The 14,161-nt window shown below is 43.8% G+C and overlaps 1 protein-coding gene across 1 annotated transcript in view; it reads right to left on the bottom strand.

Moving 5' to 3' along the window:
- Positions 1-13,294, bottom strand: part of TTC9 (tetratricopeptide repeat domain 9) — a 49,762-nt gene extending 36,468 nt beyond the window's left edge. The window contains exon 1 of the mRNA XM_032234434.1: positions 12,392-13,294. Coding sequence (XP_032090325.1) covers positions 12,392-12,818 — 427 coding nt within the window. The 5' untranslated portion in view covers positions 12,819-13,294. The remainder of the gene's footprint in view (positions 1-12,391) is intronic.
- Between the last annotated feature and the right edge of the window lie 867 nt (positions 13,295-14,161).

Raw genomic sequence — 14,161 nt, 5'->3', positions numbered from 1 at the left:
TTCATATATCCTGGTTAAGGAATGCATTACCTGAGAAATATCAGGATTCATTGAAAAATACAAACTGATAGTGTTTATGCTGGAAAAGTAAATTTCAGAAGGCTAGTTCTCATGACATGGGTGAGAATGTTAAATGCCTAGATTCAACAACGGGAAGTGATATTAGGTTGCAGTCTCCAGTCCTGCTGTCCCAAAGGCCACTTAAATATCTATCTAATTCTATAAGAAAACCTACATGCACGTACCTACAACTAATGTAATATGTTTACATGCTGTTGAAAGAGGGATATAAATCTATAGGCTGTTCCTCAAAGAAACCTTGAATCCTAAAACCTGATCCAAAATTTGGTGCTGAATTATAATTTTTAATGAGCCTGAAGGGAAAAGAGGCTAAATATATGAGGAATACTAGCAATTGTATTTAATTCAAATAACATTGTTCCAATTCAACCTGAAGATTGTTTACTCCTATTTTAAATTTTCCATCGGACGGGAAGAGTCAACAGTAGAGCTATTTAAGCAGATTTTAGTAGGAATGAATCAAATTTAAATGAACTGACATAGAAAGCTGGATTCAGATTTGGGTGTATGCTATACTTATAGAAATGTCTTCTCTTCTCCCTATGGTGGCAACTCCTACAGGATCCTGAAAAAACCCTACAAAACATGAAGTGCATCTGCCCAGCTTTCAAGGATCTGCTCTTTACCATCAGTGCATTTAGTAGAATCCTACCCTGCCTGTATAGAATTTCCAGAAAGAGTTCTAGGGAGCTAGAAGAAAGCAAATCTCTTCCCACAATCCAGTTGAATGAAACTAAATGTAAATTCATGTTTACATTCCTTAGATCAGGATGCAGCTTTCAGCCATGTTGGATGCAAAGGCTTTCTTGACTTTAAGCACAACTACTGCAATATGAACTTAGAGAACAGAAGGGGAAAAGGCTTAAAGTGACTTCTGGATGTTTGGCAAGAACAGGCTGATGTCCTTTGTTTCGTATACTCTAGAGATCTACACAGATTGTGCCTTGGGATTAGCACTGCAAGTGACACTGCTGAGTGTTGTTTTCCAATAGTTTCAGTAGGAAAACAAACAGCTTTTCACCAAGACACCACAAAGCACACACATTTTTTCCTCTCTGATGGATATTTCATTTCATTTTGGTTCTTTAATCAAAATAGCTATCTTGCCAGTAATAGAGGGGCATCAGCTGCAAACATCATGAGTGATGAACAGCAGCAAGTCATCAAAGCTGCTTGGGGAGATGCTGCTGGTTTGGTATGAAATGGTCTTCTTACATTTTGGAAAGTCTTACCACTGATGATACTTTGATAGGAATGGAAACATGTTGTAAGATCTAGGACTCTATCCGTTATCTCAACTTTAGCATTAGTAATCCTAGAAAGGTCTAAGGAGGTTGCAGCATCTGCCTGATCTTGGCTAATATTATTAGAGACCACCAAGAAACACGTGACTGTAGTCTAGATTGGGAAGGCAGTGATGGCAAATCACTTTCACACTTTTGCCAAGAAAATGACTTGGATGTGTCCATATAAAACCTCTGAGCAGAGGTCAAGTAGCAGAAGGCCATCTTTGATCCTAGAAATGGAATGATTTTCTCCCATTAAGTTGACTGAAAACTCCAGTTGTGGCCTGTTGATTGCCAGCAGAGTTAGCTGCAGAGTCAGAGGAGGAGGAGGAGGAGGAGGGAGAGCTTGGGTCAACTTTCTGAAGCTCTGATGTTCTGAAAGCTCTGGCTTTTGGAAGGCTCTGATAAGGAAACAGCGTCAGAGACAGAGGCAGAGCTGGGGCCTTCCAGCCTCCCCCAGGTGGAGAGGCAGCTATCTTCGGGGCCTGAGCTGAGTGAGGGGGAGGAACGGATGGGGCTCATCCCAGATACATGTATGCACAGAGAGGAAAAGAGAGGAGAGCAAAGGAAAACAATAAGCCAACTCTCAAGGAAAAGCAGACATGGATGCTAGCATCCAGTCCCTCCCTGGCTGGGAAATAAATAGTAGGGGTTTGGGAGTGGCTGGTTGTCACAGACAACTGTTTGCTTTTAGGATACAGCAAGCAATTCGGATTTCTTGGCCAGGTCTGTTGGGACTAATTACATTTGATTTTTGTTTATCCACATGAATAAAAGACTGTTCCTACCCTGTTTGAAAAGGGGTTTGTTTTTACTTGTGAGTAAGTAGCTTATAATGACTTGCTAAGGTTGGGTCAGAACGACTCCATAAGACCATATTGGACAGGAGTGACTCAGACAGAACCATCACTTTAAATTCCAAATTTTCTTAGCTGTTCGGCGTTGGTCTTTTACTCTAATTTTACCCAGGGACATGTAGATGCAATTGACTTGGGCAATTAAAGATTGCAAAACATTTAATGGGGGAGATATCTTGAGTTACAATTGTATAAAAAGAAAGAGCTGTAGATTTTTACAATCTGCTAGGAATACTATCCTGTGCACTATGAAGATGAACTACAATAAGCTCTTGATTTCACTTTTACAATTTATACTCTGCATGAAAATCCCACTTCACATCTAGGCAGTGTGATAATTATGAACCAAGCCACCCCACGATGATGCTGGATAATGGAAGAATAGTTAATTACAGCCTTCTAATTCTTACAGATTCTAGTTATTGCAGTAAAAGAACGTTTATGTGGATTGCCTCTGATTCCTGTCCAGAAAAGGGCTCCTGCTCCAGGTTTTAGTAAGATTTCAGGAAAAAGCTGGAGGCCTCATTTTAGAGTGCTAAAAAGCTAAGCCTTTTATCTTTAAAAGAAGAAAGTCTCGTGACAGCTTAAATACATTTATTACTGCCTTGCTGACAAAGTATAACACTGATATTCTTGCATTAATTATTTGGTGAACGTAGATATGCTTGCATTGTTAGATCGGGTAAAGGAGGCACAAAAGGCTTCAGTAAACAACAGCTCTTTATTGCAAATCAAGTAAACATCCGGCTGTTTAACTGTTTAACTGTTTATTTCATTTGTATGCCGCCCCCCCCCCCCCAGGGGGACTCAGGGCGGCTCACAGCTCAAAACAAGGGAAGGGGGGATACAAACAATTTGACAAAACAACACAAAACAATACATAATTTAAAAGCGCAACAATCATACCATTCGAGATAGGGGCACGGTTCTTTAGCCCCAGGCCTGTCGGAACAGCCAGGTTTTAAGGGCTTTGTGGAAGGCCTGGAGGGTGGTGATGGTGCGAATCTCCACAGGGAGTTCGTTCCAGAGGGTCGGAGCAGGAATGGTCAACAGCGTCCCCTTTTAAAGGGATCTGTCAGACCTCTTAACCAATGAGATTCAACCTCTGTTCCCACCAGAACAGAGGACCTTGCTGGAAACCTCTTTCAGTCTTGGGGGTGGGGGGATATCTAACATGCATAGTATACTTTACACATGGTAAATTGACCCCACTTACTCAATCCAATTCTTTGGTTCACACAACACAGTGAGCCATACACTAACTACATGGGCTTATTATGGCTTTTGGGGTGGGAGGAATGTAAACATCAGTTTTCTTAAGAGAACTAATAGAGATGGGGGGGAAGAAAACAAAGGTCTTATGCTCAGAGAAATGCAGGAATCCAGAAAGGGGTGGGGTGGTGCCTATTACAATGTAGATATAGATAAAAATTTAGAGCATTGTGGCTGAGGAATTTTGAGGCTTGAAATCCACAAATCATAAGGTTGTCAAGGTTGAACACCCTTGGTTTAGATGGGTTTCTGCCTCATTTTGTTCCAGATGTGTAGTATTTGGGGATGGTTCTGTCAAGAAGAGGATGAAATTTATCGTTTCACTCTGAGGGTGGTCATAAAGCTTAGCAAATTAATTAAAACATTCAGTTTAATTTTCAGATTAATTTTGCATGCCACAAAGATATGAATCAGCCTCCAGCATCATCTTTCTCAGAAGGCCTCTGTGTCGAAATGGGCCTTAAAATTAACGGCTACAACTCAGTGCTTTATTTACCAAGGGTCCATCTGGGCAGAAATAGGACAGGAGGGAGTGTTGTGTGGAAGGTGGGCTAGAATGGTGCAGGTAGCACTTTTGTGAATTCATGGCTTTGTTCCCCATGCAACAATTTTGGGAATGGCAAGCCTCCTGTCAGCCCCTCCCATAATATCTCAGAATTCTAAAGGAGCTCACCAGATCAGAAAGCTTGGAGTCTCAGGTATAATGGTTACCCCAAATACCAGAAAAATGGTAAATAACTGCTTCAGTGTGAGCTGAAACTGAAGGACCGTCTCTAGGGTTTTCCAGATGAACAGGCATCCTTATTTCACAGCATAGACAAGCAAATCAAGGGGGGAGGACAAGCTGTGGCTCCCTTCCCTCCACCATTGTGGGCACCAGCTTTGTTTTTCACAATCAGGAAATGGACAAGTAGACAGGTACAAACAGGCAGACAACTCCTGCATTCAAGGAGATGATCCTGAGGCTATCCAAAGCCCGCACGGTGTAGGAATGAATGCGTGGATGTGAAACAGTGCTAGCCCATACAACCCCAACTCTTACTTTGCGCCTTTAAGATTCAAAGGGGACTTAGAGGTCAACCTTTTATCACCCTACCCTGTTCTCCAACTTTGAAATGTTTTTGTCATGGTGGGCGACCTTGACTGATCTTGAAAAAGCTGACCAATATTGAAGTATTTAGGTGGGCGGCCACCAACAAAAATACCAGGGATTTGAAGAAAACATCCCAGAATGTGGTAATGACATCCTGTTCTTTACTGTTATTAACTCAACCACATGGATGCACTCAGGTACCACCAGGAACAGAGCTCAGCTGAAGTGACATTCAACTCACTGAAAGAGACTTTTTTTTTACATTACAAAGGGCCAGAAGAAAAGCACTTAAAAGAGAGTTATTTGCTTTAAAGTTCAAGGCAATTTAAGACATATATGATTCAAGAATAAAAATGACAAAGGAGAATGTCAAACTGTGAAAGCAATCCATTATTAAGTCATATGGAAATGCATCAATTATGAGTAAGAGCATCCAGTTCTAGCCTACTGATCCAGGAATGCTCAAGTTCAGTTTCATTATAATAACATCAGGATTTGCTATGGCTCCTACTCCTCCACTCTCTCACCCGCACTTCACAAAATCATTCAGAGGGAGGCTTAAGGAAATCAAATTCATTGCTAATTCAAGGTTATGTTCAGTCAAGACATCACAGCTAAATAGCTGCTTCAAACTCATTTGGTTACAAATAATAGAATTTTATTTTGTAGGAGTGACCATTATTTTAATATCTTTACCATTTCAGAAAACAGCCGCTGTGATATTTGATATACAGATCAAAGAGCTCTGCAGTGAATTTGATTTTCTCATAAATCATAATATATAATAGCTATCCTGGATTTGACAAACCGCATAAGAGACCACTCTATGGGTCCAACCAAAGATTCCCAGTGATGCTGGCAATTTTGTCTAAATAGATAGATAAAAGGATGTGGATAGGTTATATTGCTTTCAAGCCATAATTTATTACTCCCAATTCACTTAATAATCAGGTTAAGTCAAAGCCAGGATCCCAAAGTGAACAGAATGATTCAATGTTCAAAATTTATCCAAAGCCGAACAATCATCTTGTCATACTAAACATGTTATCCAGTGTTTCTAAACTGACTATGATCACTCCAAATGCTAAGCCAACAATCTCTGCCAACTCATTTTCAATTGCAGAATTTTGGGAATCAAAATATATACAGGTGGATCTCATTACATGACTATTTGAAGTAATGACAACACTGAAAAAGCAGCTTGTGATTAGAGCTTGCATTTAAGACCATTCCAGCATCCCAATAGTCAGTGATGTGGTTTTCACTACAGAATGAACCATTATCAATCAATCCCATTTGGGCTCATCTTATCAATTTGAATGACCCTCTGCTGTAGCTTTGGCAATACAAAAGTTATAGAGTTGAAATGCTTATATTTTATATGGTATAGGGAAGGAGACACAAGGCAAATGAATTATGCAGATTGACTGAAAAGAAGCTAATTTAGTCTAGTATCTGCAAGATGTACCTAAGTTTCATTGATTGGTGGATGGGTTATCCTTGCGGTTCAGGGTAATTATGCTGTTCTCTACCCAGCTGACTCTAAATCCCATTCAGAGCACTAGCAAATTTTACATTCATGCACATATATAGCTATAGTGTATGTGCATATTGTGCATATGCACATACACACACAAACCAGCATACACAGAAGATAAATGATGCACTACCAGTTTACTCTTATCAGGAAATATTGCCTTCATCCTCACCAGCAGCACTCCACAGTGAAACCCTTTTGATTGCTATAAAATCTCTACATAGGTTCACACAGAGGTTTCAGGGATGATATGTGAATGAAGACGGTGACCCCATCACTTGGAGTCAGGCAGCATATATATGTAATTACGTTATTGGCACTATTATTGAAGCCACACTCGGTTCCATATGTGTGGAGTATGAGACGGTTGGGGGGGTCTTGAATGTGTGACTCATCTTGACTTCTTAAATCTCCCCATAGATGCCCCTGGACCTGAGCACATGTTATATTATAGTAAGGCCTAGAATAATACCCTAAGGGACATAACTGCATCCACTCCCCTAGCACACAAAATGTTGTGTAGTGAGGTCTGAATAAATATATACAATGTGTAACAACTAAACCTATAATAATGAAATCTTATAAAAATCAGAAATAGTTTGTGCTCTGAAACCGAGTTCTGAATACCTGGCTAGATTCTTTCAGCAAACCAGTTTCTTGTGCAAACCTTTCAACTCTATTTATCTTCTAGTCCTGATTGATTGGTACCACCAATCTGATGATCTTGCAGATATTTTCATTTAGCAATATCTATTCTTCAAAACTAGGGAGCATTTCAGCATCCGCTGAATTATTAATAGTAAAGACCTGGCATCTATACAACACCATGTAAGCCTTGAAGTGCAACGTGAGATGGAAATAAACCAACGAATGTCAAACATCACCACCCTTTCTTCTGCCAAATGATACAGAATTACACTTGGATGAACAAATCAATGTTGGAACATGTGCGCAAGTACAAGAAAAAGCAGTATTTAATGTCGCCTGATCATCTTTCTCCAAATCACAGCTAAGTATGTAGGTTGGAGGAGAAAAAAAAATACTGCATCTGTTAAAATGTGACTTTAAAAAGGCTAAATGTTGCATAGGCTACCCATATGAGCATCTCAAAGCTGCATTATCATAGCTTCAACGGAAATTCACAGTTCATCGATTGCAACTTGGAGGCACAATTTGGATGCCTGAAACAATTGTTGCTGATCAAAACACTGTAATTTGACAAGCTTCAGAACATTTGTCATCTGAGCAGCTTCAAAAATGATTCCTCTTTATAAACCTTGTTTGTGTTGTTTTCAACAATAAAACGTGAAGCAATGATCTCCTGTTGATGTCCAAATATCTGAAGTACATACAGCCTTTAACTAAGGCTTTCCAACTTGAAGGTATTGACCAGTGCTAGTCTATAACTCCCATGATTCCTAGTCAGCATGATTGGATGGGTGGGGATGATGGAAATTGTCATCCCAAGTCCCGCCTAAGTTGGAAAAAAATCTGCCTTAAATGTATGGAAAAACATACGCGCATCCCTAGTGGTCTCCCACACCCCCATTCTATAATTCTCAGTTGCAGTTCTACGTTCAGTGAGAAGTGGAGGAGCATATTTCTATAAGAAATGGTTTTTTTCCCTCTTGAAAAAGGAGTCAGAGAGGGATGAGGCTTGGATTCTTCCCATCTATATCGAAATGATACACCCAGAAAAAGGAGGAATGGGCTCAATAGTGTAAAAGGAGATGCTGCAGAAGCTGAGAGGCAGTGCATCACCTTACCAGCACAACCAGCTGAGTTTGTGCTCCTGGCTGGGCTTCCAAGCTATGAATCTGTCACTGTGATCTTGAGGTCCAAACTCTGCTATTAGATCAACCTCTCCTGGCAGACTCTAGTTGTCTTTATACTGCTCAGAGGCATGTTCTTTATTGATCTTGGCTGTCACCATCATTTATTATTAATATTTATGTCTATATTGGAAATATGAACCCGCCCCTCTCCTCATCCTCAATAACATCTGTCATCTTTTGAGAGGGAGAGGCTTCTTAGTTCCAAGATATACATACATACATACATACATACATACATACATACATACATACATACATACATATATATATATATAATGTGACATTGGGTAGGCTTGGAGCCCATGGATGATGGGACCAAAGCCAAAAAGAGTACTACACTGTACAAATGTATTTCTCACACTCAGACACCCAGAGAGAAACATACAAATACATGACCTCAGAATTAGGTTAAGCAGTGTAAGTCAGGGCTGTCAAAGTCCCAGCCCGCCAGTGAGCAGATTAAGGCTCACTGGTGCCCTAAGCACTGACAAATCTTGGTGCCCCTCTCCTTTGTACATACTGTACAAATCTTCATTGCTTTTTTTTTCTTTCTCAACTTTGTGGTGCCCCCTTTGGGCCTGGTATCCTAAGCACGTGCTTAGTCTGCTTAACGGTTAATACACCACTGCAGCCCGCGGGCCAGATGTGTAACTCACTGGCCACACCCACACCTGGTTTAGTGAAGGCGGGGAAAGTTCCAATATGTCACGTGACACCACTGTGATGATGTGAGTACTAGTAATAGACACCCCAGGTGTAAGTGGAAGAGCATCGGTGGGTTATTGAAACAGAAATATACCCCTCTTCCCCGATCTGATGCACTGCAAATATATTGAATTCATTACTCTAGGCCTTGGGAGTCCAATAAGATTGGAGGGCATCAGACTGGATAGATAGTAACATTCATGAGTTAGCAATAGCAATAGCAGTTAGACTTATATACCGCTTCATAGGGCTTTCAGCCCTCTCTAAGCGGTTTACAGAGTCAGCATATTGCCCCCACAGTCTGGGTCCTCATTTTACCCACTTCGGAAGGATGGAAGGCTGAGTCAACCTTGAGCCAGTGAGATTTGAACCGCAGAACTGCAGATAGCAGTCAGCTGAAGTGGCCTGCAGTACTGCACTCTAACCACTGCGCCACCTCGGCTCTTTCATTATATTTCAGTGCTCTGCTATTATACAAAAGTGCTGTGTAATTCTTGATACTTGAGAAATATGGAACACATGGAACAGAAACCTGGGTGGCTATAATGAAAGTTACACCCCCAGAGGCTGGGTTCATACCACATGGTAAGACATTGTCTACTTAGCCATCATTTGCTGAATAAACCACAATGAACCGAGAACTATAAACAATGGTTTAACAGAACAATGCCAGGTTCATACAACAGACTAAGCTGAAAAGTAAATTACCCAAGCAAAGGCAGAGACAGTAAAGTTACATTTAGTCCCAATAAAATGTATTCTGAACAATGCTTTTGTCTCAGGTCTGTTGCTCAGTTTATGCACTTCCACACCTTTTCCCTTCTTAATATATGGTGGGTCACGCTGGCCAGGGAATTCTGGGAGTTAAAGTCCACACATCTTAAAAGTTGCCAATGTTGAAAACCATTCTTTTAGAGAGTTTGGATTGTTTAAAAAAGAATTTAAAATGTTTCCTTTATGTGTCTCAGTAAATTTTACAGAAATTTTGCAAGGTGTGCTAATATTGTGTTGACTGAGAGACTGTGTTCATGCAATAGGCTATCATAGATCCTTACTCAAGGTATATGAATAAATCAAAGTTGTTGGGGTTGCATCAAATATTTAGAATGGGTGAAATTTGAACCAAGATCTTCCTAGTTTGGAGCTCACATACTTAAATACTAGCATTCTCATTGCTATCAGCCATAGATAATAGACAAAAATAAGTTGGCTGCCTTTTTCTGGATTCTTTAAAAAGTATTCCAATTGCTCATTGAAATCAAATTAAGAGTATTTCATGCCCACCTAGACCTATGTTGTTAAGTAGCTTTTTACCATCAGTACTTCTGAAAGAGGTAACTCCAGCCATTATAGTATTAATGCCAAACTATTGAACTGATGATAAACAACTGGAAGAAACAGGCAGAGTGGGGAGGGAGTGCTGTATAATTGATAGCTGCAAAAGCAGAGAAGTCTTGGGAAAGAATCTATGGATCGTAATCTCTGGAGAACCCATCGATCACTTCAAAGTTATTGTCATGAAATTAGCAAGTGATAGAATTGCTGGCTCCTAATTGCATTGCTCTTTGAAAAAATCACAACAAATCCAGCTACTGTTCTATAGTTGTTGTGCTTCAAGGTGGATATAATGAATGCTTGCTCTTTCTCTTCCTTTCTCCCCACAAAGTTTCTGGAATATTTCTCTCTCCCCACTCCCACCACCCTACCAAGGACAAACCACCTTCAGATACCTCCTCTTTTTTACGAAACGTTTGACTTTAGACCCCTTGGTCTTCTACTGTTCCCCGAAAGGGAAATAAACAGCCAACTCTGAACAATTGCAACACACAAACACACAAACACACAAACACACAAACACACAAACACACAAACACACAAACACACTCCCTTCTCACTCCTGGTGGTGGTATGTGTCTTCCTTAATCTTGGGTCCTCCTCTGTCAAAGGCCTGAGGGTTCTGTGCAGTATCTTAACTGTTCCTAGCACTTCATTCTTCTGGACCAAAAGCTCTGATTTCGTTCATGGGATCTGCTGGAGCCATTCTTCCAATTTAGGAGTCACAGCCTCAAGTGCTTTTATCATCAGTGGGACCACTTTTGCTTCTGCTTTCCACATCTCCTCTAGTTCCTTCTCTAGGCCTGGCGCTTCTCAGACTTCCAGGACTTCTTCTTCCTGGTGTTGTTGTTATTTGGCACCATTACATGATCTATCACTGCTGCTCTCTTCTGGTCTTTGTCTATTAATTTGTCTACTACTACAGTGTCTGGTTGGTTATCTAGTGCCTGCCTGTCCATCTGGATCCGAAACTCCCACAGATTCTTAACCCTTTTATTCTCCACGACCTTCTGTGGAAACTGCTTGATGGCTGGCTGGGGAATTCGGGGAGTTAAAGGCCCACACATCATTCAGCTGCGAGAGAGACATGGATCTACCCCTTGGGTTCTATTTAGTGTGGTAAATTCCCTGCTTCTATGGATCTGACGCTTAATGCCTGTTCTTGTGTTGCTGTGATCAGTGCTGTCTTTTACACACACACACACACACACAGCATTCAGTTGTTCTGGGGTTGTGTGTGTGTGTGTGTGTTTGTGTATTAATTTTACCATTGCCCACAGAATAGATGGACAGTTATTTCCCCTAGGAACACATTCTAGAAGGGCAAATGTGTTACCCCGCTATTGCAACCAGGGGAACAACAGACTCTTGCAACATGTTAAAAACAAAGCAACCAACTGATTGCATTCTGCTGCTTCTGAAGACCATTAGCACAATCAGCATTTTCCTCAATTCATTAGAAGGTGGGGAGATTGGTAGCGCTTTCTACCGAGAGTAATACTTCACAAATCTGTCTGGTTCATAACAGTTTATGCTGGAAGAAATCTGCCGCAATAATTACTTTCCCCCCCTTCTTATCCTTTTCCCTTTAGGTAGACTGGATTTGCAAGAGCCTTGGGGACAAGGAAATCAACCATTTACTTTAAAGTTTCATGCACAGCCATGGCTATTTATTATGCCCTAGTTATTTAGCGATGTAGAAAGGTGCACTGCAGCAGATGTGCTTTTCAACTGTTAGCGCGCGCGGACACACACACACACACACCGGAGCAACGACAGAAGCAACCTACAAAGTATGCCTCCGAGAACGCCAATTCACCCTAAATAAATACGGCCTTTATTTGCTTCTCCGGCTAGATAGAAGGACTCTTTCGAAAGACATCTGGGATGCTTTTCCTCTCCAGACTCCACATCAGAGGGGCGGCAAATCCCCGCACACGATTCCGGGGGGGGGGGGGACAGCCCATTTCAGGAAGGCGGAGGTTTGAGGGGGGCGGGAAGAAGGGGGGGGGAGACACCTGTAATTGTCATCATACCAATTTCGTGACTTGATCTCGCTATCAAACTTGCGTAGAACTGCAGCGAGAAGAAGTATACCCGATCTCCCACCCCCACCCCCCCAAAGCCCTTGCCTTTGCCTTCAGCCTCCAAGACGAACTTTAGTCACAAAGCGCGGTCGGAGCGCTCCGGGCGAGAGAGAGAGAGGGAAGGAGGGAGGGAGAGATGGGGAGAGAGAGGGAGGGAGGGGAGAGAGGGAGGGAGGGGAGAGGGAGAGCCGCAAAGCGCCTGACTTCTGTCCTTCTACTTTCCTTCCCAGGTCCTCCCCTCATCATCATTCTCCCCCACCCAGCCAACCCCGAGGCCAAAACCCCAAAAGTGACCGCCCTGACCTGCCAGGCTGTTGTAACAATCGATTTCGATGCTGTCCAGCAGTTGCCTCTGCTCCTCGGACAGTTTGCCCAGGCCGGTAGCCCCCCCGGTAGAGGCGGTCGAAGCGGCGTCCTCGGAGTCTTCCTGGGCCAGCAACAGCCCCTTCAGCTCCAGCAGCGCCCTGTGGTACTTGCCGATGGCTTCCCGGCACTTCTTCTCCTTGTAGCACTGAGCGCCTTGGCTTTTGAAATCCAGCGCTCTTCGGATCAGCTGCTCGGGCTCGGCAGCCGGAGAAGCGGCGGTGGGCGCGGAGAGCTGGCCGCAGCCGCTGCTCCGAAGCTGGGCGGCCGCCGCTGACCCGCCGCTGCCCTGGGCGCAGTGCCCGTCCCCTGGTGCACGGCTGCCCGGGTTCTGCTTCCCCGCAGCAGCGGGGCTCTTCCGCTCCATGCCAGCCGCTGCTTGGCTCCTCCTCGCTCTCAGGGCGGCGGCAGCTCCGACACTGAAGCCGGAGAGCGAGAAAGCGCCGCTGCCTCTGCTACCGCCGCCACCTCTTCTTCCCTCTTTCTCCCCGCCGAAGGAATCAAGCGGCGGCCGAGGCAGCTCCCGGCTTGCTGGGGCTGCTGCCACCCTTTGGCTCGGCGCGGCTGCTTGCTCCCATCCTCCAGTCGCTCCCTGGCAAGAGCGGGGCACCGCCGCCGCCGCCTCCTCTCCTCCTCTCCGACCTGCCTCCCGTCGCGCGGGGCGCGCAGGGCTGCTGGTTCCCGCGCCGCTGCGTTGTTTCCGAGGGGATTTTCGCCGAGGGGCGATTGGTGCCAACCCAGAAGATTCTGCCCGCACGCAGGGATGGAGGGAGGGACGGAGGGGAGGGGCGGGCAAGGAGCCCAACTGCTTGCCCAGCCCGCTCTCCGTCCGTCTCTAAAGGCACCGGGCGACGTATGGGAAGGGGGGAGGCGCAGGGAGTGGGGAAGAGGAGACGGGGAATCTATCAGGTGACGTAGGCAGAAAGGGGGGAAAGCAGAGCGCCGCGCCCCGAATTTGGGGATGGGGGTGGGTGGGTGGGGGAAGCCACCATCTCTTTGCCTCGGAGAGATCAAGGTATGTAGGCTCTTAAAGCGACAGGCATCCTGTTTGGGAACGTTTGGGCGGGGAACGGAGGGGCGAGCGCCTGTATGTAAACACACGTAGTCCTCGACTTACAAGCTCATTTAAGGACACTTCAAAGTTACAGATGATGCTGAAAAAAGGGACATACGGCCGTTTTCCCACACTTACCACCAGTTGCCTGTTCCCAATGGTCATGTGATCAAAATTATGACTGTTGCAGTGCCCTGGAATCACAGGCAAAGTGAATGGGGAACATTGCCACATTCGCTGAAAAACCACATAACTAACTTAACAAAGGTAATGATTCACTTAACAACGGTGCTAAGAAGAATCTAAAAATGGAGCATCGCTATCTTAACAAATGTTTTGCTTAGCACCGTAAATTTTGGACTCAATTGTGGCCCTAACTCAAGGACTATCTGTACAGTACAGTAGTAGCTAGTGATCCTCACCTGGCCTCCATTCGCATACATGGCTACAGCTTAGAGCAGAGAATATAATAATGGTGAAATAGTAGGGTGATCCTGGGCGAATGGAAAGGTGTGGGGGGGAAATCCAGCAGAATAAAGACAAGCAGAATGGGATATTTGGGCCCTAAGCTGGGGCCCTTCATCCACCCCATGTTTCTTCTACCTTCCCCTACCCCTGTCTGGTTGCACCCCTGCAGTGGTTTGGAAGTTGTTTTC

The sequence above is a fragment of the Thamnophis elegans genome, chromosome 1 (assembly GCF_009769535.1).
Source record: "Thamnophis elegans isolate rThaEle1 chromosome 1, rThaEle1.pri, whole genome shotgun sequence".
Taxonomy (NCBI): domain Eukaryota; kingdom Metazoa; phylum Chordata; class Lepidosauria; order Squamata; family Colubridae; genus Thamnophis; species Thamnophis elegans.
Note: the sequence above shows the minus strand (reverse complement) of the source record. Positions and strands in the feature narration are given on the sequence as shown.